This window comes from Anthonomus grandis, chromosome 22 (assembly GCF_022605725.1).
Source record: "Anthonomus grandis grandis chromosome 22, icAntGran1.3, whole genome shotgun sequence".
Classification (NCBI taxonomy): domain Eukaryota; kingdom Metazoa; phylum Arthropoda; class Insecta; order Coleoptera; family Curculionidae; genus Anthonomus; species Anthonomus grandis.
In genome coordinates, this window is record NC_065567.1 from 22,470,031 (window position 1) to 22,496,742 (window position 26,712).

At 31.2% G+C, this 26,712-nt stretch overlaps 2 protein-coding genes across 4 annotated transcripts; one reads left to right on the forward strand and one right to left on the reverse strand.

Moving 5' to 3' along the window:
- Window positions 1-62: 62 nt before the first annotated feature.
- LOC126748819 (rho GTPase-activating protein conundrum) lies at window positions 63-17,152 on the forward strand. 2 transcript variants are annotated; one of them, XM_050458299.1, is made up of 11 exons: window positions 63-228; window positions 9,708-9,845; window positions 10,334-10,575; window positions 10,632-10,759; window positions 13,717-13,972; window positions 14,284-14,463; window positions 14,516-14,666; window positions 14,720-15,064; window positions 15,953-16,154; window positions 16,214-16,424; window positions 16,481-17,152. In XM_050458299.1, the coding sequence occupies exons 2-11, from the start codon at window positions 9,749-9,751 to the stop codon at window positions 16,568-16,570; spliced, it is 1,902 nt and encodes a 633-aa protein (XP_050314256.1). In that variant the 5' UTR covers window positions 63-228; window positions 9,708-9,748; the 3' UTR covers window positions 16,571-17,152. The 2 variants fall into 2 exon arrangements, with proteins under 2 accessions (XP_050314256.1, XP_050314257.1); XM_050458300.1 differs by lacking the exon at window positions 63-228 and adding an exon at window positions 6,294-6,416.
- Window positions 17,153-17,299: 147 nt separating this feature from the next.
- LOC126748583 (protein MON2 homolog) lies at window positions 17,300-26,687 on the reverse strand. 2 transcript variants are annotated; one of them, XM_050457920.1, is made up of 16 exons: window positions 26,283-26,687; window positions 26,092-26,220; window positions 25,851-26,033; window positions 24,614-24,985; window positions 24,320-24,517; window positions 24,012-24,261; window positions 23,812-23,956; window positions 23,325-23,754; window positions 23,075-23,267; window positions 22,757-23,020; window positions 21,267-21,615; window positions 21,009-21,171; window positions 19,554-20,953; window positions 19,082-19,501; window positions 18,945-19,027; window positions 17,300-18,886 (listed from the first exon to the last, which is right to left on the reverse strand). In XM_050457920.1, the coding sequence occupies exons 1-16, from the start codon at window positions 26,400-26,402 to the stop codon at window positions 18,717-18,719; spliced, it is 4,869 nt and encodes a 1,622-aa protein (XP_050313877.1). In that variant the 5' UTR covers window positions 26,403-26,687; the 3' UTR covers window positions 17,300-18,716. The 2 variants fall into 2 exon arrangements, with proteins under 2 accessions (XP_050313877.1, XP_050313875.1); XM_050457918.1 differs by having other exon boundaries at window positions 23,075-23,754; window positions 26,283-26,686.
- Between the last annotated feature and the right edge of the window lie 25 nt (window positions 26,688-26,712).

A 26,712-nucleotide genomic window follows, 5' to 3' on the forward strand; every position in this document is an offset into this window, starting at 1 on the left:
ATGTCAAAATGAATGAATGATGGAATGGAGTAAAAGTTTTTTCAACCAGCGAGAATAAATTCAGATTCATAGAGGTCCGTCCGGGTTACGGAACGTCTCGTTGTTATTTGGTGTTGTTTTCGTCAAATCGTGTTGATTTTACGTAGGTTTGTGGTGATTAATCAAGGTTTTTGTCCTGTAGTTTTATGGAAACAAAAGTGGTTTTTTAACCTTTTATGTGAAAAGGAGGTAAGGAACCCTTCTGTTTTGTTGGGCTTTTGTAGAAACAGTAAATATTTATATTTTTATGTCAACTGAACAACAATTTTTACTATAAAATCCCTGATTTTTGAGACTGTTTTTCAAAAAGTTGTGGGCTGCCAGGCCAGAAATTTGTTTTTTTATTGTGCTTATTAGTAATCCAAATATTACATAAAATTAGCTGAGTTTGTAACAGGTAAATACAGTTTTGTTACTATAGCAATTTAGTAATACATATGTGGCATATATAACAAATATCTTTTATTAAATATTTTACCCTCTTTGTGAGTATTCAAAAGATTAGTCATTAGACAAAATGTTGATTATTTAACTAAAAAATAGTTTACACTTTATATTAATTGACTTTAAAGTAAGTATAATAATATAAATATCCTCAACATAATTATAATCAAAGTTGTAATCAGAATTTTTAGATGTTTATACAATATATAAAACAATCCTTATACACAAAAACACAAATCTTAACCTCACTTTCTTGTTGTAAAAAAAATAAATATAATTTTTGTAAACATTAGGCATTACATGGCTGGACCAATAGAATTCCCTCAATGAAATATTATGCTTTGCTTAAAAGTTCTAACATTGAGACCAACTTTCATATAATCAACACAGTTTATTTATTTATTTATTAATGTAAAACACATTTTACAAGAGTTAAGCTTAGATCAAACTTACAATAATAATAAGTTTCAATCTAGAAAAGTATAATGTTCTAAGCTGCTAATTTAATTAAGCTCTGCACAATACTTGTTAACAGTGAGATTTTATTTACTGAGCAATCAAGTAAATAATATGCAAGAGGAATTGGTTGTGAGTGTGGCGAGCTGGTACATAAATTTTAAAAGTAGCCAGATACTTGAGGATCTTCTGTGTAAAACACACATCATAATATTCCCTTCTGTCAGTTCATGTATTTAAGTGAAGATATCAATTCATTAGTAAGATTTATACCTGATCTCTAGAGATATAACTAGAATATTTCAGAAACTTATTTTGAATCTTATTAATTCTCTCAATATGTTTCTAATTCTCATAATTAATTGATCATTTATATGAGAATCTGGATGGAGATTTATTTATTTATTTATTTTATTTATTTCCAAATTACAATTTAACCTATATTACTTTCCTTAATTCTAAAGCCTGTAAAGAAATAAATAATAAGTAAACCCCACTGAAACCAGTGGTTTGTGTGTGGGTTTAGAGTTATAACTTAAATTTACCCAATACCTAATAATAGCATTAATATATACAACAATAAGCAAACTTTATATTAATAATAAATGAGTGCCCCATTATATTAGGGATTATTTTTCCTGTTTTAATCTATCCCATTCAATGAATGTTCATGTTAGCATTAAGTCTATATATCAAAATTTTATTGTAGTTTTTTTTCTCCTTCCCCTTTCTCTCCCTTTCTTTTTTCTCTTTTCTCTCCTTATTCCAGTAATACAATAAACGAATTCTCACGCATTGATCCCAATATTCACTATTATTTAACTTCAAAATTGTCTTGATTATTTTTGTTAATTAGGTTTAGAATCTATATAAGTTATATACTTTATGCAAGCTGTTCTACCTTGCTCCAGTAACCATTTTTTTAGGCCTGTTTTAAAAGATGGAATATATAAAATATTTCATAAGTTCTGTGGAATGAAGCGGTATACATGTGGTCCCAAGAATTGTAGAGATCTTTGCCCAATTCTTTTATATGTTCTATCAGTTTTATTTATCTTATTATTTTTATGTCTAGTATTGTGATCGTGTGTAATGTTTTGTAGTTCAGTCCTCTTTTTGAATTTGTTTAAATTTAAATATAATTACTCTAAGTTTTTTTATGACATTCTCGATATGTATATTCCATTTTAATAAATTATCAATATACACACCCAGATATTTAATGGATTGAGCTTCCTCAATATTCAGTTGATGTTGATTTATATGTAAGCTTGAAAATCCGGGTCCATTTTTCTTAGAACAACTAAATGCCAGATATTTCGTTTTTTCAAAATTTATAGTTAATTAGATTAGGATGATTATTTGGACTATATACCAAAGAACAGAATTTTGCAAACAAGTTGGCTATATCAGAAAATAATACTTCAAAACTTCAGCATAGACCTAACAAAGGTGACGTAACATACAACATATTAACATACAATTTGCCCTATTAATTATTTGATCAAAATGAGAATAAAGGTCAATAGGATGTCCAGATAGACCCCCAAATCCTTCATTTTACTAACCTCTTCAAGAATTACATACTTGAAAGAGTATTGTACTGGCAGCTTATTTATTAGATGACTAAATCTCATAAATGTGTGTTTAGAAACATGTCATTACCATGAAGAACCAATGTCAATATTTTGTATCAGTATCAGTATATATTATTCAGATTCTCAGCTGCAGTAAAGTTTAGGTCATCTACCAAACATTAAGAAAGGGCTGGGCTTGTTAAAGGCCTTGCTAAAGTCGGTGTATCTTGCATGAGTTTTATGACTATTTTCAAAGATAGAGTTAGTAAACAGATACAAGTTTTGTATGAACATAAATTCCAAGCTTAAAACCATGTTGCCTAGACAATATTTTTTCTTGAACATGGACCGGCAATACCCACATAACATACTGCTCAAAGAATATTGGAATCACTGAATGAATACTTATTTGTTTTTGACATTGTTTCTCCCTACATGTTTACGAATGGGTATGATAGGTATATAAGAGTGTCCACATATCAAGAAAATTGTTTGTAGGGGCTTGTTTAATATGAGATATAAAGGGTAATAGAGAGTATGGCAGCAGAACTTTAAAATTCTTGCTAGGGATTCCTTCAGGACTTTTTCCCTTGTCGAGATCTGGAGACATGAATGCCTTTCTAATCTTTTCCTATCTAATTGCACTTATGTTTATTCTATTAAGACTATCATGCATACTTAATTGATGATTAGACTAAAGAAAAGAATTTTGCAAACAGCTCTGTTCAGCTGTAACATCTTCATAATGCACAGTACTAGAACTAGATTTAGAGCTTAAAAAATTCCAAAAATGTTATTTATTTTGTACCTTATGTCCGTAGATCTAGTTTTATCATAATAATAAGCTTGAAACCTGAATTTATTGTGATTGTAACTATCCTTCAAATTGAATGAATGTTGCTCGGAATATTGTATAAACCTGGCTTAAGTGACAAATCTAATCTTAATCCCTGGCTTAGGCCAGATATATTATATACTGAGTCATATACAGACAAATGTGAGTAAATAAATTAAATTAAGTCAAATGACAAACCTTTTTTAAACTGTGATTGGCCACCCTTAAATTTATTAATTCAATAATACTCAATAATTTATTCATGCTATAACATACAGTTTGCAGACATAAAAAAATATGATATAGGATTATTTAAAAAGAAATTACAAGAGTTTGTTAAAACAGTTACATCAATAGAATAAAAAGCTTTTTTTATTAGATAATTCCTTCATTGCACAAGTGTTGTAGTAATGGATATCCTTGTAAGCTTGAAACTGACCCCCACACTGTTTAGTATATACACTCAAACAAAGCACAGTCAAGAGACCAAGAGAGTTAAATGCTTGTGAATCATACAAATTATATCTGATATAGGTCCTAAGAGTGCAAAGAAATATTAATTGAACCCAGGCCGCTCTTGGCTGGGTACCTTAGTTTAGTTTAACAATAAAATCCCTATAAGTTAACAAAAAAGTCAATAAAAACTTAAACAATATAAAATCTAGGGTTTTCATTTACTATACATATTAATAAAATGCACTTTCTAGCATTAAAACCCATTAACTCTAAAAAGTCAAACCTAACTGTTAAAGCATATGTTATTTTTCCTATGCAACCTACCTGAGGTGAAAAATCTTTTATGAAATTTTAATAATATATTTCTTTGAGTTCATACTGTTACCCATTTATGTAGAGTTGTTACATAATATATTGGCTACCAGGGAGTGGTAATACACGGTGATACTTTATGAGATTGTTCTTGATATGCTAGTCAATTTTAACATTAACCTTTTTCTTTAAAATTTCATTGAAATGGGCCATTTATTCTTTAGCATTTTCATGGCCTTGAAGTTGGTTTTAAAATAGAAAAGCAATCAGGGAGGTGTACATCAAATTTAGTTCGTCCTTTTTTTGTGTGGCATCAGACCAAGCTTTCTAATGTCTTTGTTTGCCTAAATTAAGACATCGTACAAAGAGGCCATTTTGCAAATTTGGTGACAATTTAATTAAACCGTTGTTTTGTGAACCACAACAGGTCTAAAAGAATTTTTATTCAGGACCATTTCTACTGCTTAGGTATGCACGGCGTTACCATATGTGTTGCATGTTAAATTATCTGATTACTGTTGTTGGTATACTTAGGTACACATACCAAGGTGAATGTCAATCTTTAAATTTATATTTGCCAGTTATTACTCCTGCAATTTATGTTGGTTCTTATATATTAAGAAAAGTTGATATTTTTGTTTTCAGACATGATAACCTCTTTTATGTGTCATTTTAATACGTTTCAGGTAGTAATGAATAACGTAATAGAGAAGTTAAAAAACCTAAAACCTTGGAGAGTTAAAATAATGGGATAGCAATGATGAAGGTTAAAAATTAGATAGGCCCATTAAAGATAATCAGGATGACTAATATTAATGGCATAGTTTAACTCAATTCATGTGAATTTCTTAGCCTAAATGTAAACTTAAAATCTGTAAATTCTTATCAAATGAGACATTTCCCTTATAAATCTCATGTGAGTAATAGATTTTTATCAGTCATTGTAAGTAGTTGAAAAGTATTATAAACAATGTATTATTCATTGCTTGTTGCCTAATTTCTCAATTTAAGGTAGAAACCTCAATATAAAGTGGAATTTTCATCACTTGGCTGATTTTATTGAATTATTGTAATGAGGCTACTATACTATTATTTATTGCTTATCAGTCCATGCAGTGCTAATCAAGTTATGAAAAGTTTTACACAATATATTTATTTTTAATCAAAAATGATGCGCAATTAACACATACTAATCATAATAAGTTTTTAATTAAAATCATATTAATTTTTCGGCAATTATAAATAGTTTTTCCTTTCACTTTCAGTCAATTGAATAATTTCCTCTTGGTAGAACCACACACCGTAAAACAACAAGCTTCAAAAAAAAATTAGGTATCATATAATTCTGCTGTTTTTCTATGGCTAACCTGTTCGCCTTTAATCACTGTTCTTGATTCGAAAAACTGCCTTCGGATGGATCAAGGTTTTAAAAAGGTTCAAGATGCCTACAACTTACTAATTAGATTTTAGTAATTGACCTCAAACATGTTAATAACGCATTTGTACTTTCACGTCAAGTATTTTTTAATATGATATTAAGCATTTCATATTTGTGTTAAAAGCATATCAGCCATCGATCGATCCACGCCCTCTTATAGCTAGATCCGCAATAAGGAATATTTCTGTTAATGACCACACGCATGCAAGTTTACATAAAATAGCCAGAATATATAAGTAGGTATTATTTTATAGTTATCTAGGTTAAGTGCATTAGGTAGTAATTTCACTAAAAGATCAACAAATCATACTGTAACTTGTTTAGATAGAATTATTTAGATAATCGTATCAAGAGGGAAAATAGGAAGTTTATTGAACTTTCAAGTTTTCCCTTCTATCGCATTTCTAGTTAAGATCTTCTGCCCTGTATTATTTGACAAGCATTAATATCCTCCATAATACTACTCGCCTTAACTCAATTATAATTTATTATTTAACAAATACATAAGCAATAAAATGTGGTGACTATTATAGGGAAACCTTCTATAACTAGATCACATTATACAAAAATTATATAATAAGGTGGGTATAAATATCGTGTTTTCTCTTAATATTATGAACTAAAAATGAAATATTCATTAATATGGTTTTAATATAGCTGAAGCTCAGAGGGGGCATATATGGGATTTTATTAGAATCCAAAATCGAAACGGTTACACCACTGAATTCTCAAATAAAACAAGGTTGTAAGCAAACATTGCTATCGTTTATCTGACTATATGCAGTTAATATTTGTATATTATCATTATGTTTTTAGTGTATATTAGTTTGTAGTAAAAGTTGTGCCGGAGTGTTGGGAGGTATGTACTTACGGTATATAAGCATTATCTGAGAAAAAAAATGAAAGTGATAGGAGTGTGAAGGTGTGATAGACATAAATGTTTCATTATCAAATGGATAGCATTGGCGTTATGTAATGTTTTGTATGATATAATGTAAAAACTGATTAAAATGCATATATTTAATTAGTTTCAAGCAGTGTGCCAAGCCTTATGATTTATTTATAAAAAAATTTAATTTTAATGTAAAGGAATCAAGTATTAGCGTCTTTACATCTTCACACAAATATTTGAACAGTTTAGGTGCGTTGTAGATAATATACACGAATAATATGTACATACGTCATTTTTTTATAGCTAAATGATTTTTAAATATTATAAAGAAGTACCGCGCAATTTAGCACTGTTATAAATCCCACCTTTTTGCGCCGTAAATAACGAAAATGAAAATAAGAAATTTAACCAGTATCGCTCTTGTACCTTTTTTTCTTGCGTATTTTTAGCGCTTATCCTTGCACGGCATTTTAATCTGCTCTTTGACTTTCTGTTACTAAACTTACCTTGAGAATAATGGACTTTTTTTAGGAATGATCCGTGTCAAATCGAGACATTTAAGTGTTTTGTTTCGGATTTATTCAAATTATAGTATAGGTTAGTTGGATAGGTCATATATGGTTAAAAGGGGCCAAAAAGTTGATTATGAATTGTAATTATATGAGCTGATAATTCAAAATGGCCGATAGGACTTTGCCGCAGACGTGTTCTGCCTCATCCCAGCTTGTCGCGACAAAAATACATGCGCACTGACGCGCTTCTAATCAAAGGCGGATGTTGGTGGAAGCCGCACCGATTTGTTCAACACTAAAACCATAAATTAAGAAAAAATAAAACTTTAAGTAAAGTAAACCTCGTGAAAGCCTAATATGATTTTATTGTAAGTGGCAATTTTTCTGCGGCGAAGCTAATTTTCGCCTTATGCAGCTTTACTAGGTCAGAAAATTGCGGGCATTATTCTCGCTGGATGGACAACATAATGAATGCGCGTTCGAGAATAAAAAAAATTACTTGTAGTAGACTTGTCAATCGGTTGTTTTAATAATTATTTATCTATTCAACTACGAGCGACTCAACGAAATTTTGGGGTCAAAGCGTGAAAGTGTTTAAAATGGAAACCGATTTGTAGTACTTGCGTTATTTCGTAATTTTTTTTAGTGGTTCTTTTATATGATATGGTCAAAAATGTGAATTCTTTAAATTAATTTGTTTTGGTTTAATCAGAATTGGAACTTAATTAAAAGAGACTTTGTGGTAGTTGGGAATAACACGCCGGCGCAGACTTCTCGGCATATTGACGTGCGCAGTGGTATATTGCACATTCCATGTGGCAAAAAAAAAGACTTTTGGGTGGTTTATTTAAATATTTGTCGTCATTAGGCCAACGTTTTGGCATTAATGTGTCATCTTCAGAAGCATTAAAAATGTTTTGTAGGCGATTAATAATGAAATAGTAATCTTAAAACTACTACTTAATAGATCTTTCTATTTTTCGTTCTATCATTAATAGTTAAAAAGTATATCAACTAATTATTTAAATTGTGAAAATGGCAAACATTTGAAATTTTAATATTTCTCAAAAACTATTGGTTTTTCAGAAAACAATATTTTACTTTAAAATTATATGCAATGTGTTCGGATGTACCTGTCATTTTTTGATTTATGTTTCTATTTTCAATAGTTAAAATGTTATCAACTAATTTTAAATTTTGATTTATTTCAAATACTATTGGTTTTTCAGAAAAATGTATTCTAATCTAAAATGTGCTATGTGTTAAGGTGTACATGTCAGTTTTTGATTCGTGTTTCTATCTTCGATAGTTAAAAAGTTATCGACTTATTAGTAAAATGCTCGAAACGTAAAAATGGCATAAATCTGAACTTTTCAGTTTTCTCAAAAACTATTGGTTTCTCAAAAAAAATATTCTAATATAGAATGTGCTTTGAGTTTGGGTGTATACGTTAGTTTTTGATTCACGTTTCTATCTTTAATAGTTAAAAAGTTATTAACTAATTAGTAAAATGCTCAAAATGTAAAAATTAAAAAAAATCTTAAATTTTAATTTTTCTCAAAAACTTTTTATTTCCTGATATAATATAGTTAAGGCCCTCGAGGACATGAGGTATCTTATATGTGTCTAGAACTTTTTTGTAGCCTCCTTAATTTTTAGTAATAAAAAACAATTTTAATATAATATTAGGATAAGAACCTACTGCTATGACTCTTTTAAGACTGTCTTATTATTTGCTGAAAATTATCTCAAGAATACTGACAATTTTATTACCTAAAATCCATCTGCAGGACTTCCATTAAAAGGAAAAATATTAAAAAATCCTCAAAAAAAATTTGGTGGTCATTAATTGACAAAATTGGCTTTAACTCAGAAAGTGTTTAATATACTAAAAACGCTTTTACATGAAATTATTGAGCAAGAAAAACCCCTTTTCTACCCAACATCCTTTTAAGAATATTTCAATTGGTTCATCAAAATATTGTCAAAAAAAGACTAATTACCCAAATCCTTAACCGAGATTAATATTTTTACCCTCAAATCCATCCTCAGGAACTCCTCTATATTAATGTCAAAGAAAATTAATCAACATTTTAAGTGGATCCTAAACAATCTGTGCTATGAGGGTATAGTTCATCGGTGTCCTAGAAATGAAATTATACAATACCCGTTGAATTTTTAAAAGGTGCGCCCCATACAAATAAATAATGTCTACAATTTTAAGTCGTGGTTTCTCAATTTTTAAATTATCGTTGTTGAACTAATTTTTTTTTTAAGATAAAAACGTATGTGGGTTGGCTGTCCTCGTTTGCACAATAGCCAGTATTCATTGATAAGTACCATTGTCTTAAATGGTTGGTTTAAGATTTGCACTTGAAAATCAATTAAGTTAATTAATTATTAGAGTGGTAAAAATTGATTAATAGAGCTTATAAGGTAACAATAAGATAATCATAGTTATATCATCCTTGTTGTAATTAAGGAAGTTAATAAAAAAACATCATATTCATTAAAACATCAAAAAAAAAGAAATTACTTAATACACACTGCATATGAGTTGTTCATCGACCATTAAGATGAGAAAGCTTTTGTGTGTGTGTGTACTTTTTTCCGGTACTTGACCCCGCCTTGAAATTCAGACGTTTCGCCAAAACTGATTCACTCTTACTTACTATAGAAGGTTTAATATAATATTTATTTATTAAATTAATTTAGTCAAAATTCACATGGACACTTTCTCTTTCAGGGGCAAGAGGAATGTATCGGCCAAAATAAACGAATCAAGTTATGGAATCTGAAGACCTTCTGAGATATTATTTAGATGAAGTCAAGGATACTCAGCATGATATCAATAATTTAGAGGTAGAAGAACACATACCCAATGGTGAGTTTATAAATATATGGCAACGCAACCCAAGAATTGTTAATAAAAATTATATATACGCAGCACATTAATATACAAGCTGTCAATTAATTTATAATCATAATATGGGGATCATATATAATTAGGGATTATTACTTGATAAGGTATATAGGTTCAATAATATAAGCCTGAAGTGTTTGAAATTTGATAAAAGATTTAATCCTATTTATTTTCTAATTGAGCACTGTCAATTATATTGAACAGCTAATCTGGTATCTTCTGTTTGTACATTTAGTTGTTGCGTCAAATATCTGGAAACTTTCGACAATAGAACCCCAAAAGGACTTTTAACTTACATTTCACTCTTTATAATGTAGCTTCCATTCAAATACTAACTTTCAAAACATTTTAAGTAGAACAAATAAAACAACAGCAAAGTCTACTCACAAGAACATAATGTCGTTTTCTTTTGCACGATACGATAACATACATTTCTTTTTTACTTTCAGAGGCCGAACAAGCAACTGATTTCTTATTAAAAGCCGGCCTATCAAACCTAAACCAACTTTACCATCAAGGCAAAGAAATCTCCGATAATATTGTGATAGACTCAGTTAGGCAGAAGCATTTGACTGAAAAACAAGCTCAAACCGTTAGGTCGCGTGTCGCCACCCTTAATAAAACCCTGCGCAGCAGACAACCGCGCAGAAAATACCGGCAAGATGTTAGGGATGTCGCTTGGAATATCGAGGTGAAATTGGACCCGATTGATTCGTGCAGAGTAAATTTGAAATTTTCAATTTATAGACTTCAAGTACTGGTACCAGGTCGAGAAGCGCCACTCCAGACTCCTTAGATTCTGGAGATAATCCCAATTCTCATAACGAAGATCTCACTTCAGACGAAGATCATCAGCTTTCCTCACTACCTCCGTTGTAAGTATAATTTAATTATTCGCATAGTTTATTGGCCCCCCTTTTTTTTTTCGGGTTATTTGATGAAAATAGGCAGAAACATGCCAAAAAAAAATTACTTACATCCGCTACCTTATTATCTCCCGCTAAATTTAGTTACATGACTAAAAAAATATTAATCACCCGATGGGATATTGCACGGTGCACTTCCCTCGCCCATTCGCCAATTTATTAATGAATTTTTTTAATAATAAAATATGTAATAGTTTTTCGTTTTTGATACCGTTGATGCCAAAAAAGTGGGGCATCTGCTGCAAAAAGAAGAAACTGAGAAAAGTTATGAGCACTCCATATAGACAGTATAATAGTAGTTGTAATCGTGGGTATGTTATTAATTGGTTGTTGAGTATAATGCATGCTTCGATATGGTTGTTTTGGTTTTTAACCGCTAATTTATGCTAATATGTTTGCATGCATTGGAATTTTAAATAACTTGTTTTACTCAAAAAATTGATTTGCAAAAATGTTGACAGAAAACATTAAAATGACGCCTACGTTTTTATAGTCTGACATCTCGCGGTCATGTGTATGCGCATAATTCTAATGCAGTAATTTCATTTCAAGGATTAAAAAAAAGTTCATGAATATTATTATTTTCCCCTTAATTATTATGCTTCCTAGAGACCACCCAAATGGCGGATAGGGCTTATAAATTTGTTTGTTCATAGGCTATTTTATTATTCAAATTATAAATGAAAATGCCAAAATCTACATAAAAATAATCAAATCAAGTTTGTTAATTAGGATTTTTCGCCTACTGTTTGCACAAAACGTTCTAAATCACTCATTTCTGATGGAGCTTACCTGTTGCATACATTATAAATAATTTATTAGATATCTAGACCTTAGATATCTAGACTTTAAAATTTGCATGATTCATGGGTAAAGTGAACAACTATTGTTTTCTTGTAAATATTGACCTATAAAATACTACTAAGGCAGCCTCCACTTTTTTTAACATTTTCAGGCTATTTTCGATTTACAGCCAGATTTCTTCTTAAAAAAATTCTTCAGATCATTTTTAATTAACGGTTTTCTCAATTTCAACTGTTTTTTCAAAACAACACATATCCTTTGAAAGTTTCATATAAATCTATGTTGGATATTTTAACTGTAAGTCTAATATCTTTATTACATCCTAAATAATAAAAAATTATTTAGTGTAGATCCAAATAGTATATCTCCTTTTAATAGAATGATGGTAGTAACTAATGAAACTCTCTGTGAGAGTCAAACAGATCTGTTTAACATTAGTCTCAAAAATTTAAAGGCTTTGCTATAAATTCTCCATTGTGTTAGGTTTCTTCTTTTTGTTTTTTTTTTTGCTTTTATTATTTTCTTATTTTTATGTTAACTAGTCCATAGTTGTGTGTTTGTAAAGTATTCAATAAATAAATAAATTTACATTGACAATTTAATAATAATTGCCTTAAGAGTGTAGTGCAAATTAATATTCTCCTTTCTCGATGGGGCTTTTATTACCATTAAATATACCTGGAATCATCGTTTGATAAGACCGAATAAAGTTTAAATGCCCATTGTTTCAATATTCATAGACAAAAACTTAGTTACTCATGTGCACCCATATCTGTTTAGATGTTTATTTGTTTTTATTAACCATTAATTGAATAATAAGATGAATAGTGTTTTTATTAACACCTAAGGTTGTGATTGTGTGTTACGGTTTTGCACGCGTTATTGTGATTTTTTGTATTTTAATGTAGTTTTTTTTTTAATTTCTTTATCATGCGACGGATTTTTTCTGTGTTTTATAAGTCCAACTATAGGTAAAAACAAAAATGTGTGACAACAATAAAAATTAACACTAAACCTACTTTAGCTTAAATAAGTAATGGATAATAATACTTTAACCCTTATTGAAAAATACCTAATAGATCCTATAGTGAATTTACACACGAAAAACTTAGGTAGTTAATAAGCAATATAAAAAAGGCAAGAAAAGGGATTTTATACAGTATTTATCTCTAAAATACAGTGAAATATTTATAGATTGAGACGAATTAAGAAATCTTAAAATTTCATATTGCATGAAAGTTTTCTCAAAAAAATCTTAACGGTTCCATCCAATTGGTCTTCCTGTGATTTTTCCATGGCTATCCAAAATGAATTATTCTGTACATTAAAATTTGTAAAAAAAAGAATATTTAGTACTAAAAGTTTAAGCGCCGCAAGATAATACTCCCTAATAAAGCCTAACGCAATTAAAATAAATTTGCGGTAATAGTAGTGATTTAAATCGAATTATAAGTCTTTTGCTTGTTATTGAACATCTGCGCCGATATGCATTTGATCAATTAAAAGTAAATTATTATGGAAGTAGTGTTGTTTAAGTAAATAATACTGCTGCTGAACAATTCTTGAAATTGTTATAATATGGCGTGTATCTGTAGCAAGGTATTATTAGCAATACATATTAATATTATTCGTCTACAATCTGATCGCTATAATAAAATTCAAATTAACTTGCTGACTCGCGTAACTCAAATATATTGGCAGGAATTATCATGGAGAAGATATGCATATTTCATTAGCCATTTACATTATCTTTTGCGATGTTTACTCTTGTTGTTTTTTATTTGCAATGGTTTAGTTTTGTACGTGTTTCAAGAATGGATGCCGTTAAGGCACATGTGTCGGATAAAAGTAAAATAATGTTGCGGGAAAATATGTGAATAACTTCGGCATGATAGTGCATGGAATACTTGCTCTGCTTAAAAGGAAAAATCGGTAGATTAGTTTTTAATGTTAATGTCAACAGTTCGGCCTTGGTATTTTATAGAACCAGTATAAGCCTCGTCCAAAACATAGTATTAATAAAATTTTACATAATCGATTAAATTTTTTTAAACATATTATGTTTTTCAAGGTATTAATGATCGTATGTATTGTATTTTTAGTCCATTAGAGCATACGCATCATGTGAACGCCAAAACGAAAATCAAATCAACCTCAAGCGAACCTTTGCAAAGTAAGAAGTTTACTAGGCACGACAATAAGGGTGATATAGCACACTTAGGGTCTGAAAATGTTGTTCTGAAGGGCTATCAACCTTTGGTAGAAAATGTTTTTCCGCCAATCCGTCCGCTTAGGGATAGAAGTGGTAGTGACCCTACCACGGAGTCTAATTTACAACCCCTCAAAGTCCAAAATACGGTAAGGTACAATCCATTTTGAATGCACACACTGTACATGCTTAAACCGTGATTTTTTACCAATTTGCTATGTATTCTATCGATTTTATTATGCAGTCGTAGATATTAAACCCATTAATGTTTATGATGCATTCTTTATTCTTCACTACCAAATTGATAACACCTCAAGTCTGTTATTACCTATCATCATTTGAACAATTATTTTCGCTCAATCAGTCTTATAAGCAATATGAAGTCGATTTTTTATGTTCCGTTGGTAATAATTATAATTTTAATTTCGAGTTGAAGTTAATAAATGTGATTTTTTTCTAGGAACCTTTTGCGGAACCTACTCCAAACTTCCATACTCAGCTGACTAGAACTAGTAACAATAATACAAATCACCATTGCAGCACCGTATATATTCATTGTAACGAACCTAATAATGACAATGAATCTTTAAGTTTTGAGGGACTGATTAGGCAAAGTGAACTTAATCATTGTGATTCGAGGGTAAGCTACAACTTTTTAATTAAAACCTATTTTAATGAATCAGGGTTTTTAGAGTTGGGAATTGGAGGACGGAGTGAGCATAGACGAACTTAGTGATAGTGAGTATCAGTATTTAAAACCACTACTTTACGTGGAGGTAGTTGCCATATTTGACCAACATAAGATAAGTTATTTTAAGAAAAAGGCCAGTACAAAGAACAAAGGTAACATTCACCTACCTTTATCCTTTCACAGTAGTTTAATTGTTAATTTATAGGAGGAAATGTGTTTGGGGTGAACCTGTCAACGTTGGTAATGCGGGACATGCCAACGCCCACAGATAACTCCATGGTACCACAAGTTTTCCAAAGCATAATAAACCAGCTCAACACTAGGTGTATTGCAGAAGATGGAATACTTAGGGTGGCCGGACAAAAGCAAAAACTAGAAACTTTATGTACTGAAATTGAAATGAAATTTTACCACAATAGGAGGCACGTGGAGGAACTATTAAAGCACGCTACTGCACATGAACTGACTGGAGTACTTAAAAAATTGCTGAGAGAGTTACCTGATCCTGTCTTTACTATGGAATTGTTTGATATGTTTTATAAAGCTGGATGTAAGTAATAAGTATATTATATCTGTTTTCTTTATAATTATAAATAATGGTAAATAATTTAACAGCAGATTTCTTTAAAAAAAAATTAAACTCAGTTGAATTTTCCTATTCCGAAAGTCAAGGACAACTGACAGGGTGATAAACTAATGTAATTTTTTTTAATTTTGTTTATTAATTTGGCATTTATTCTTTGTTTCTAACAAAATTTGGATAATGGGTTTATTTTTATATAGCAAATCTTAAAATTATGTCATAGAGAGCGCTAGCAGCTTAACATTTTGAGTTTTTTAAAAGTCGTAACTTTTTAGGCTTGTCAGAAATAAAATATGCATTGTGCGAACAGTTTTGCTTAAAAAAATGAAAATTTTGAAAAATCCCGCTACGATTAACTTTTTTCGAGACATTTACATTTAAAGTTTTTAATGTTCTAAAGATAAAATTTTATTTTCTAACTTCAAGTTAAAATATGAGGATGAATTATAAATTTCATTGTCAATGTTTTTGTTATAAAAATTCAAACTCACATATTTAGTAACGTTATCTATTACCTTTTATTGGGTTCTTATTATTAATTCCGTTAGTTATTGTTACTTATTGCGTATGACGTGAGACCTTGGCCCGCTCTTTTACCCATTAGATTTTTTTGCATATTGGGGGATACATGAAATTAATAGTAAAAGTATTGATTGCTGCTGAGTCATTTCGAAATGAGCAATTATTTTTTAAGATTCGGCGATCTTTCAGTAAAAGAATTTTAAAATGTTTTGAGAAAAATGGAGGTCATGCCGATTATTTAATTAAACTCTATTTTTTTAAAGGAATCTGTGCTGTTAAATTATTTATGAGACACTGTATATTTTCAAATAATCATAAATTAATATATTGTAGCGATCGCAGATTCCCAAGACAAAAGGCGAGCATTAAACTTACTAGTTTTAATGCTTCCCATAGAACACCGGAACACCTTTAGAGTCATACTTGAATTTTTATTGAATGTAATCGAAAACCAAAGCAAAAACCGGATGGGACTTCATAATGTCGCAACCATTACTGCACCATCATTTTTCCCTCCGAAATTATTGCTTGCCAAGTAAGTTAAATAAATGATTATAAAAAATATATATAACTAAATGTTTTAAATAATTTTAGGACCAGAAAATTGCTGGATAACAAAATGACTCCAGAAGAGCGATCTAAGCAGCTGAATGTGGCAGCTAATTGTGTGTGTATTATGGAAACTGTGTTAAAAACCGGACAAACGCTATGGACTGTCCCAAAAAATTTAGCAGCACAAGCACGTCAAGCACAACAGAAGGCACAAATGAAAAAGGATTTAGGCAAAGAGAAGGATAAAAAAATTGTACGTTCAATCGCACTTTATACGCTTCTCCGAATAACTAACCTTTTACTTTCCAGAGGTCAAAAACGAAATTAGTGAGAAGTAGTACTCAGTACGAACCAGGTGCAATGAACTTACCGCGTATTAAAAAAGATTTTCTTGTATAGTTCTGGATGTTAAAGTAGTTTTTATCGACTCATTCCGTTATTTTTTATGTATTATGGCGTTTTATACCCTTTATTAATTATTATGTTAAACTTCCTGTAGACTTAATTGTACTGTTAATTTATGTGATGAATAGTGTTGCAATAAAAACCCACCAAAATTGTTACTAGGCATAACAGGGTGGAGCAAAAGATAATAAATTATTATTTATTATATATTTTGTTCATTTTTGTACTTAAATTCAGAAAGAAAGGAAACTGATAAATCAAAAAGCTTATCAATTGTTGGCTCATTGTTACTGAATATCAATTATTTTTGACCCATCCTGTATATATTTATAGAAAACAGTGTACCTTTAAAATACTGTCCAATGGACAATATTTATTATTTTTATTTCCTGTTATGTAATACAATGGTTTACCAAATAATATTAGTTAGCTTTAAGAAGGAATGGTTTTTAAACCTTCCTCATCGGAATAACATCTTATTGTGATCATAACATTAATAATATTTAAAACCATATATAGGATGATTCTATTTTCAAATACCTGTGCCAATAAAAAAAATAAAGTTTTTAAAAATTAGTGAAGTTTTCTTTATCAACGATTTATAATTGATGTGATCTTTTTATTGATGACGCGGAGTACGAGTGGGAGAGAAATAGTGTTAATTTTCTAATAAATTGCCAAAAGTAGTAAGTTTTCCAAATAAGTTGTAAAAAAAATAGACAATTACTGTAATATACCAATGTATTGTTACGAAAGCCTAAACTGAATTAACAATTTATACAAACAAATATACCTACTACTTGCTACTAAAAAATCACATTTATGTAAAATTTAACTTTTACACTTCTTAACAAAATGCAACTAAATTTATAAATAATACTCTGAAAGGAAACAGGCTTTAATAAAATTATTAAACTGTATATTTTTACCTTACAGAAGACCACTGATTGTTTTAGAATAATATTTTGGATTGAGCTATACAATAAAATATATATTTGTTGTACTTCTTTGTTCATCAGTGCGCTCTGCTTTCTCGTTTTATTTGCAGACTGCAACTTGAAAGGTAGAAATATAGTGGTTACAACCCAGGTCGTATATGTGACCCCCTAATATTAAACGTGAATAGGTTTTAAACAGCCATATCTACAGTATATACATTGTCCACTATATTTCCTAATATAAATATAGCATAATTTTTAAACATATATATTAAATGATTATATTATAATTATTTCTAAAATAATCAGTTTTCTTGTAGGAAAAATAAAGATAATAACAGGATAAGAAATTATATGGTACATGTTTAATTATAACCCAGGTTTTAACTAAAATAAAAACCCGAATCTGCCGGGGATTCTTTATTTTGAACAAGACTATCAATTAATATTGGCACACACAGATATGTATTTCTCATTTAACACATTACAAACATATAAGAGCATGAATAATATGTAGAACCTTAACCACTACAATTATGTTAAAAAAAATCTGAGTTAAATAATAAAACTTGGACCATATATAAATTCCTACCTGGAAAACAATTGCTAGGAATGATAGTATAAATTAAAACATACAATAACGATTAACGAACTTCAAAGATAAATATATATGGTGTTCACAACAAAATATATATTTTTATAACATACCAAAAATTTAAAGAAAAAGTACCTTTTCATAATAGTGTATGCTCATGAGGAGTACTTATATGGCCGCGTTTACGATCCTATGCACTATTATATTACGGGTTGGATATGATAAAAGGTTTTCAAATGTTGAAAAACTGACAGGTGAATGCATGAAGCTAATAACAGGTTAAATATTATATTGTAAGGAGACCCTGTATACTTTTTTCTTTAATAAAAGCCTTTTTACTGTGTGTCCTCGAATAAGCATTTTTTACTAATTTCTGGACACCCTATACAGTTGTGACTTGATAATGAAACGCAGCGCCATAGCAGTAGATTTAATAGATAATGTAAAGTCATCGAAAAATGTCCATATTCCACAAAGCCTTTGTCAAAAAACCCGTTGCACCTTTTTATCACAACGTTCGTTATCGATATTATCTCAGTCGCTTGTGCGGAGCGGTTTTTGGCAAAGAGGACGTAAAATATTGCTTCGCACATCTAATCCTAATATTTTAAATTACCAAATTTTTAGTTCCATTTTTACTGAGTGGTGGTTGGAGCAAATCACAAAATTGTAATAGTGCTTCTTTTAAAGGTCTTGCTACTTGAATTGAAGTGGTTGTTGTACATTCAACTAAATAAGGGTACAAAGTAATCAATTGTTCCCATGCTTTATTGTCATCTGGAAGGTTACATTTAAAATTACTTTTGCTAGGAAAATGTTTTATATTTTGTTTTACCTTTTACAGCAGAGGATTTCTTCATGGACACTATTAATGTTGTAAGGGCCTTAAGGACAAAGGATATTTCTGATAAACGATATCTATGAATAAGAAATCATGTTATTTAATATTTAAAAAATACATCTAAAACTTACCTGGGTAGTGGGCATTTTCCGCTTAACTTCTCATCTTCAATATACTTCTTTAAAACTTCCTCAAACCGGTGTAATAAAGACGTAACGGCCAACTGCCCAGCAAGGCCATTTTTATCATCACTATTCATAGCAAAACTATTATAATCTCCATCTATCAAGGAAAACTGCAGTAACGTTTCGAAGCAAGTCTTAGCGAAATCTTCCCTGAGAGTCAGTTCTACATCCCCTTCATTTTTCACATTAGTAGCTGAATGTATTGAGCCCTTGTTCAACAGTATCACTACTTGAGTTATGAATTCTTTGGGTATGTTATTTGAATATGGAAGTACTTCCGTTCTGAGCAGCTCAATTATTTGACAGTCGGTTTGCTCATCGGAAACCATTTCGTCTAAGCCTTTTTCTCCCGGACTAGGAGCACAACTAACAAAAAAAACACAATAACAAAAAGCTTTTTAGTTAAACAAAAACTTACTTAGTAGGAAACAGGAAATCGTTAAGCGTACTGGCCAACTCATCCCACATCTTCGAAAATTGATTTCCATGAGTTCTAGCAACTTTCAGCCCAACTTTAAGCACTGTAATCAAGCTACTAGCCGCCAACTTCCAAACACTACTGGAAACACAATTATATTTCAAAGCTAAAGGTGTGTGAAGTGTAGCGATAATTTCTTTTAAAATATTCCCGTTTACAACCTCACTACTATCAGCAGTTTTTTCATATAAAGTTACAACCATATTGGTGGCCTTTTCACCAAACGGAACGTAGTTCATAGTGACCCAGTCTGACATTTTGCTGTGCTTGTTATCCGGTTTTGAGTAGTTAGGAACCGAGCACGTGAATTTTGAGAAGGCAAGTAAAAGTCTAAATATTTCAGGAACCATTTTGCCATTATTTCTTTGCAAAGCTTCCTTCTGTAGGAGTTCCATGGCGTGTAATACACCATCGTGGAGTGGACTTAAAGTTACATCAGAGGACACTGATATTATGTAAGGGGAGGTTTCGCCAAATACGGGGACACATACAGAATTTTTTAAAACTACCCCTAATTGATTAAGATCTTCTAGGGTAAAAGAGTTTTTAATATGTTGAAAAACGTTTGGGAAAATTTGGACCAGAGCAGTTAAAAACGTTTGGCTAGGAAGAAAATAATCTTCTGTAGGGTGACCATCGCCCTCGCCATTTTTCACCGCAGCTGTGGCTTCTGTGCCAATTTTAACCCATACCTTCCAAGCAACAGTCCAAATCTCCTTATCTTCCAAAGCGGCCTTGTTGTCACCATTCTGGCTCTTACTTAAAAACAAAATTTCCTGAAAGGACTTTAAAGCTGCGATGCTCACTTCATTATTTTTACTTAAAGCCGAATTTTCTATGAACTCTAAAAGTATTGACCAGGCCCTCGCGAAATCACCAAGAGCCTGAAGAAGCTGCCTTTTGGTATTGAATACTCTTGCGACTCCAGAAAGGGTAAGCACTTGAGTCTCAGCCCATTGTTTTTGAGCAGTGTTTCTTGAGTGGTGAATCAAAATATTTCCTCCGGCATCTACTTTCTCACTGCTAGCGGAGTTAGAGAGACGCTTTACTTTATCCAACAAAGGAAATAAGACTTGCCAGATCATGACTTGCCATGTCGATTGTTTTAGCAACCCACCATGAGCTGATATCGTTGAAAACAACGTTTGGCCAGCGGACTTTCTTACTGCGGGGCGGCTATCGACACATAATTCCCCAAGTCTGGCATATAGACACATCCACAATTTATCAAAACTTGGCATATCAAGTGTACCAGGAAAGTCTGGAAGCACTGCTGAATCATCTGTTAGGGTTTGACTGAGTTTTCCTTGGTTTTGGTGAAAATAGTCTGCGATGTTCCACTAAAATTTGTTTTCAATATTATAAAATTCAGAGATCATAAAATAAATATTGTACCATTAGTCCTACAGATGTAAGAGATATATTCAGTTCTTGAGTTTGAGACCCAAATTTAGACACAGTATCCACACATTGAGGTAAACATCTCCATGGCATAACTGGCAGAAAATCTGTTATTACAAGTTGAAGGCATTGGAAGGCTATTCGTATTAAATTCTCCCTAGGAATGAAATAAGATTACTTAGAAAAATTATACGGGGTGTTACAAATGTTATTTTAAGAGCGTATTGTTAGAGTTGTTATTATAGTTATTACCCATGTTGATCATTCACGGCACCAATAATACCAAGTATCAAAGGCCAACCATGCGACAAAGTCTCTCCGTTACTATGCAAAATTTGCAACACACACTCCAGTTGCCTCTGACGCACGTCTCCGTGAGGCACTGAGGATAGTTCATAAAGAGGTCCAAGCAGCAAAGTTTGCAACTTTTGATTCTCCTTAAGAGGAATAGCATGTTTATATAGCAGGGCGGATTTTACTAGATAAGTCACAGCTTCGACACCCCATTCACGCATTCGAATATGCGGATGGTGACACACTTCTAGAAGGTGGTTTGTTAAAGGTCTCCACAGGACTTCCACTCGGGACATATTTACCAAACCTAACAAAAAAAAACATGAAATTTCGGTTCTGGAACTTTAAAACTCATCAATATTTGAAATAAGAATCTCACCTTGCGCATTAGATTAGACTGGTACTTTATTTATGACGTGTGTAAAATTATTGTATTATTGACATGAATAAAACGTGATTAAGATTATTATTATATTAAAATTAATAAATTAACATTGAACTAAAGCAAAGCGAAATACATTCCCTTTGCATCGTACTCCGATGGCTTATCTGCTTCAGTTTTTAAATACTTCTAAACACGTTATAGCACAAACAGATAATATCAAATATCTGGGTATAATAATCTAGAAGCACTTACGCTGTGATAAGCAAATGGATCATATAAAATCCAAAATAAAATATTTAATATCACGCTTTCCTTTTTTGAAATCTTTTTTGACTCTTGCACAACGTAAAGACCTATATTATGCCTTAATTCATTCTCATATAAATTATGGTATTGTGGGTTGGGGAAGAGTACGGCAGAGTTACGAAAACTAGAAGAAATTCAAAAATTGGTTTTAAAGAATATTTTAGATAAACCGAAGTTATTTCCTATTTCCAACAGAACTACTATCCAGAAAAGCAAAAATTTTTGGTATAAGGCAACTATATTTTAAAGAAATTTTAATTCTTATAAATAAACGAAAAATAGATCTACAATCAATATTGCATCAGCAAAATACTAGTTTTAAGAAAAACTGTATGGTAGTTCCCTTAACAAAAAAAGAAATAGAGCACAAATCCAAAAACAAATAAGCAGAGAAGATAATCATGTTTTTTTCTAAAGGTCATGGATATTTAAAAAAGTAAAGTACCTGGTAGGTAGGTATAGCTTATTTACGTAATAGTAAACATTTTTTTGTTTTAAGGAATCGATAACTAACTTAATTCTAATTGTTTTGTGAAGCTGAAATTAACTTTATAACCCTAAATAGACTGTCATAACTGGATACGACTACCAAAACACTAACAAGCGGCGTCTATGGTGCTTCAGTGTCTTATTTGTTTATTTCATTTACCTGTTTAATTGTAAATTTGTAATATTTTTCCTTTTTTGAAATAAACTTTTTTTTATCTATATATTTTATTTTAATATAAATCGTACTCCAATATCACTTTTTTCTTACCTGTCTCCAGCAATTTCGCCACTGCAAATAGAGAAGGCTCTCTGTTAGAATAAGCAAGTTCCATAGCTTCTTGTGAAAGTTTACAAAGCGCATTGATCAAATGATGTAGAGCCACATCATCTAAAAACTGACTAGACTCAAAAAGTTTACTCAACATTGCTGAAAGAACTGGCAAATCTGCCATAACGGCCGTTGTAAGTACCGCATTAGTATCTGAAGATGGACGGCCAGCCTTTAAGCTTCCTCCAGTTGATGGTTTTAGTCCTAGAAAGAAATCAATATTAATAAGAATGTGCACAAGAGATTTATTTATTATACCCAAAATCCAAACCAAATGTTGTAATGTAGTCAAAACCAAGTGCCAAGAAGTTCCCAAAATACTTCCATGACAATGTGCCAAACTTAATAAAGCTCTCATAGACTGTAAATTCTTTGAAGTTAACATAACAGGACCTTGATGCGTTCCAGCTGGAACTGATGAGGTAGGCAAAGGGGTTCCCACAGCAACGACCTGTTGTCGAAAATCATTTTCACCATATTGCATTAACATATTCTGAATTTCCCCTACTTGACCTTGCCTCAAATTAACCCCTGAGGTCACAGTATTAAGTACTGTGAGGGCATAGTGAGGAGGCAAAGAAGACTTGCAGATAGCTGTTATGAAAGCATCTCTTGGTGTGTGCAAGTCTAACATACCACACAGTGAGGTGTAAGTCTGTATTGCCTTTAATACATTTTCTGTAATTGATTCATCAGTGCTAGCGTCAACTAGTGGACTTAAAGCGGCGAGCAGTCCACACCAACTTGAATTTATTAATTGGCAATTTAGTTCTTTACTGTTTTCTTTTCTTGGTGATTCTTCTGAGCCATCTACTGATTTTTGGGGATTAATAGCGATTTGCAAAGAACGGATTATTTCCATTAGGCAAGCATAGGCCACAGAAATTCCATATCCTTCTGGCACCACTGGAGACTCTACTTTATCCAACATTTCCAAGCTATAGAGAAAAGTAAATATAGTTAATAAAGTTCAAAGTGTTATTCAGTACCCTTACTAAGTTGATTTCGTTTGACCTGTAGGAAATGTTGCTACTAAAGGCAACCAAACTCCTCTTAAATGAAATCCAGCCGGAGGGGTTATTCCAGGTCCAGCAGGTAGGCTACCAATAAATACTGGGGGTTGTGTTTGTGTCACAGGTACTAAAAATGAAAAGTTACATATAAAAGATGCATACGTCCTTAATGCTTTACTTACAACTTGTTCCTATATGCATTTGTTGACTAACAAACAGAGATTGAACATATGCACCTAAAGAATTAACAATATCCTGGAAAATACTTGTAGTGTGCTTTCGAAGATCATAACATTCACAAAATGAGACCAACAAGTCTGGTTGAATTGTCATTCTATGCAAAACTTCCAATGCAAGAGATCTTTGCCATGTAGGTTTGTCTGGATCCAAAAATTTCACTATTAATGAGAGAAAAATCTCACATTCAGTGACCTAGAAATACTCATCTTACTAAAACAGATCATTCAAAATAAAGAACTAATATACTCACAAGTAAGCTATGATATTTTTGTATAAGTATGGAAACAACCCTTAATAACCTCATACTTATTGGAAAGTATGGCTTTTCAAAAGGGGTGGCCTGCTGCATATTGTTTGGAACATTACTTCTATATTTAATATTTGGCGAAAACAGTTTTATTACTAGGGCACACACCCTTTCTTTAAGCAGAAAACTAAACTCTGGGAACTGAAAAATATGATTCAGAATGATCAAAAAAGCTAGAATAATTGTTATTATGCATTTATATAAAATTTTACTCCTAGCATGAAAATATACCCTTACCTTGTAAAACACACTATAAAACTGTGTAAGAACAGATTCAAGTAATGCCAACCCAAATGTTCTAGTCATTTCAGTCATGCCAATCAACCAATATGGTTGATCTGCATTTACCAATTGCACTAAGTCTTGAAACAATAGATAAGCATCACCAGCACATGGTGGTAAACCTTTAGGAGGGCTACCACAAGGCATCTTTAATTCTTCCAAGTTAACTGGAGGCCTTTCAGGCTTGTTTGGGAGTTTTGAGAGCTGCTCATCTTCGGCTACTACCCTTTCAAATACTAAGTAGACTAACTGTCTTACTGTAGCACCTGCTGTGTTGATTGTGGTTGAATTTTTCGTAAAATGTAGACGAAAACAGAGAACTAGAGTCTGAAAGGAACAGTAAGAGTGAGGACTAGTGATAAAAAATTCTCAAGAATGCCAAATTTTTTGAGAATGAAACCTTTAAAAGCATTTAGGAATACATTTAGAGGTGAAATAGGGTATTAAAAGTCATGAAATTAAACAGAAAAATATGAGAAGAAACAACATTGTTTTTCATATTTAGGAAATATAATCTCATCTAAAAAAGATGAACTCTTATCCTCACATTTAGAATCTATTTTTATCATTAGTTCACCCTAGTTCAATGTCCTGATAAGGATTTGTGGGATTTTGCTTTTTATTCTCAGTTATAGATTGGCCTAACAATTTTGAATTGTAAACTCTATTTTCTAAATATTTGCATGTGTTATAATTGAATTAATTTCCATATCTTTCCCCATAATATAGCTCAAAAGCAATTAGTACAAATACTTTAAATACCCCAGTAGCTCGAGGAATTCCCTGGCTACTTCTCAATTTGACACTCATTTGTTGGAATTTCAGATATTTATTTATTAATTTGCTACAATATATGTATGCTCCTACATGGAAATTGTGTATGGATTTTTTAAATTATAATAACTTGTCTGATATGCCTCATTCTTCTCAATTTTTATATTTATTTCAGTTTTTGCAAATACAAAATAATATAATTTTCTGGTCGAGACTATTCTCTTTCTAATCACTAGTCAGGACATATGAAGTTAATTCAAAAACATATGATAAGCCACTGTGATATTAAAAGTCTGTGAATAATACAGCATAAAGGCTTTGTAAAAAAGTATATGGGAAGCAGATAATTTTTCCTACATTACTTAAATCAGCTTATAAAGAAGATCTATTACTTAATAACTAGTTTTATCTCACTCACCCTTGCTAGAGTTTCCCCATGAACCACAGTATTTGTAGTAAGAAGAAGCAAAACTGATTGTAAAATCCTGACTTCTTCAATCCCAGATTCCATTAAAGACCATAATGCATCAGTTACATAAACAGCACCTTTCTGGTCTATTAACTGGCTGGTAATCAGTTTCTGCATTATTTGTAAACATATCTGAAATGTATTTATTCATTATATAATTATTTATAATGAATAGAGGCAGTGGCTCTACCTTTATAAGCTTAACATCTTTAGTTTCACATCCTTGCGATACTGGGTAAATAATTTGGTTAACTAGATAATAAACATTGTTTTGTTGTCCTGCAGAATTCTTTAGTTTTGCAATTGCTTCTTCGGAGGCCTATAATAAAACCACTAAGTAGTACAACCTCTAGAAAAAACAAAAACATAAACTTTACTTACCTCTTTGACTTGAGGATATTTCTTCTTTGATTCAGAAGATAAATTTTTAAAATCAACCTGTAGGCTCTCCACTAATGAAGGGGTGAGTTCGGGGTTGCTCATACCACCCTCAAAAGCCATTATTTTTATTAAATATTAAGGACAATCAAAGTTACTGCACCTATTGATAAATATATTTGGGTGAGCTGGCACCTGTCAAATTGTCACTAAGTAAAAACAAACGATTGCACTCATTTTAAAATTCATCTAAACGCTGATATAACACAACAGATTGGTATTCACTTGCTGAATTTGTTTTAAAGCAAATAGAAAAAAATATTTATTTACGAAAACTTTTCATTGTTTTTCTATCGGCATTTGCAGAATAATTTTTTATGACAGACTGACGTCAATGACATAAACTGAATTGACATTGACAGGAGGCAGCTGA

Coding starts and splice junctions, on each gene's coding strand:
- LOC126748819 (XM_050458299.1), top strand. CDS start 9,749: ATGGAATCTGAAGACCTTCTGAGATATTATTTAGATGAAGTCAAGGAT. Junction 9,846..10,333: donor AGAAGAACACATACCCAATG/GTGAGTTTATAA, acceptor TTTTACTTTCAG/AGGCCGAACAAGCAACTGAT. Junction 16,155..16,213: donor CCGAAATTATTGCTTGCCAA/GTAAGTTAAATA, acceptor AAATAATTTTAG/GACCAGAAAATTGCTGGATA.
- LOC126748583 (XM_050457918.1), bottom strand. CDS start 26,402: ATGGCTTTTGAGGGTGGTATGAGCAACCCCGAACTCACCCCTTCATTA. Junction 24,986..25,850: donor ATGGGGAAACTCTAGCAAGG/GTGAGTGAGATA, acceptor TGTTCCTTTCAG/ACTCTAGTTCTCTGTTTTCG. Junction 24,262..24,319: donor AAAAATATCATAGCTTACTT/GTGAGTATATTA, acceptor GAGTATTTCTAG/GTCACTGAATGTGAGATTTT.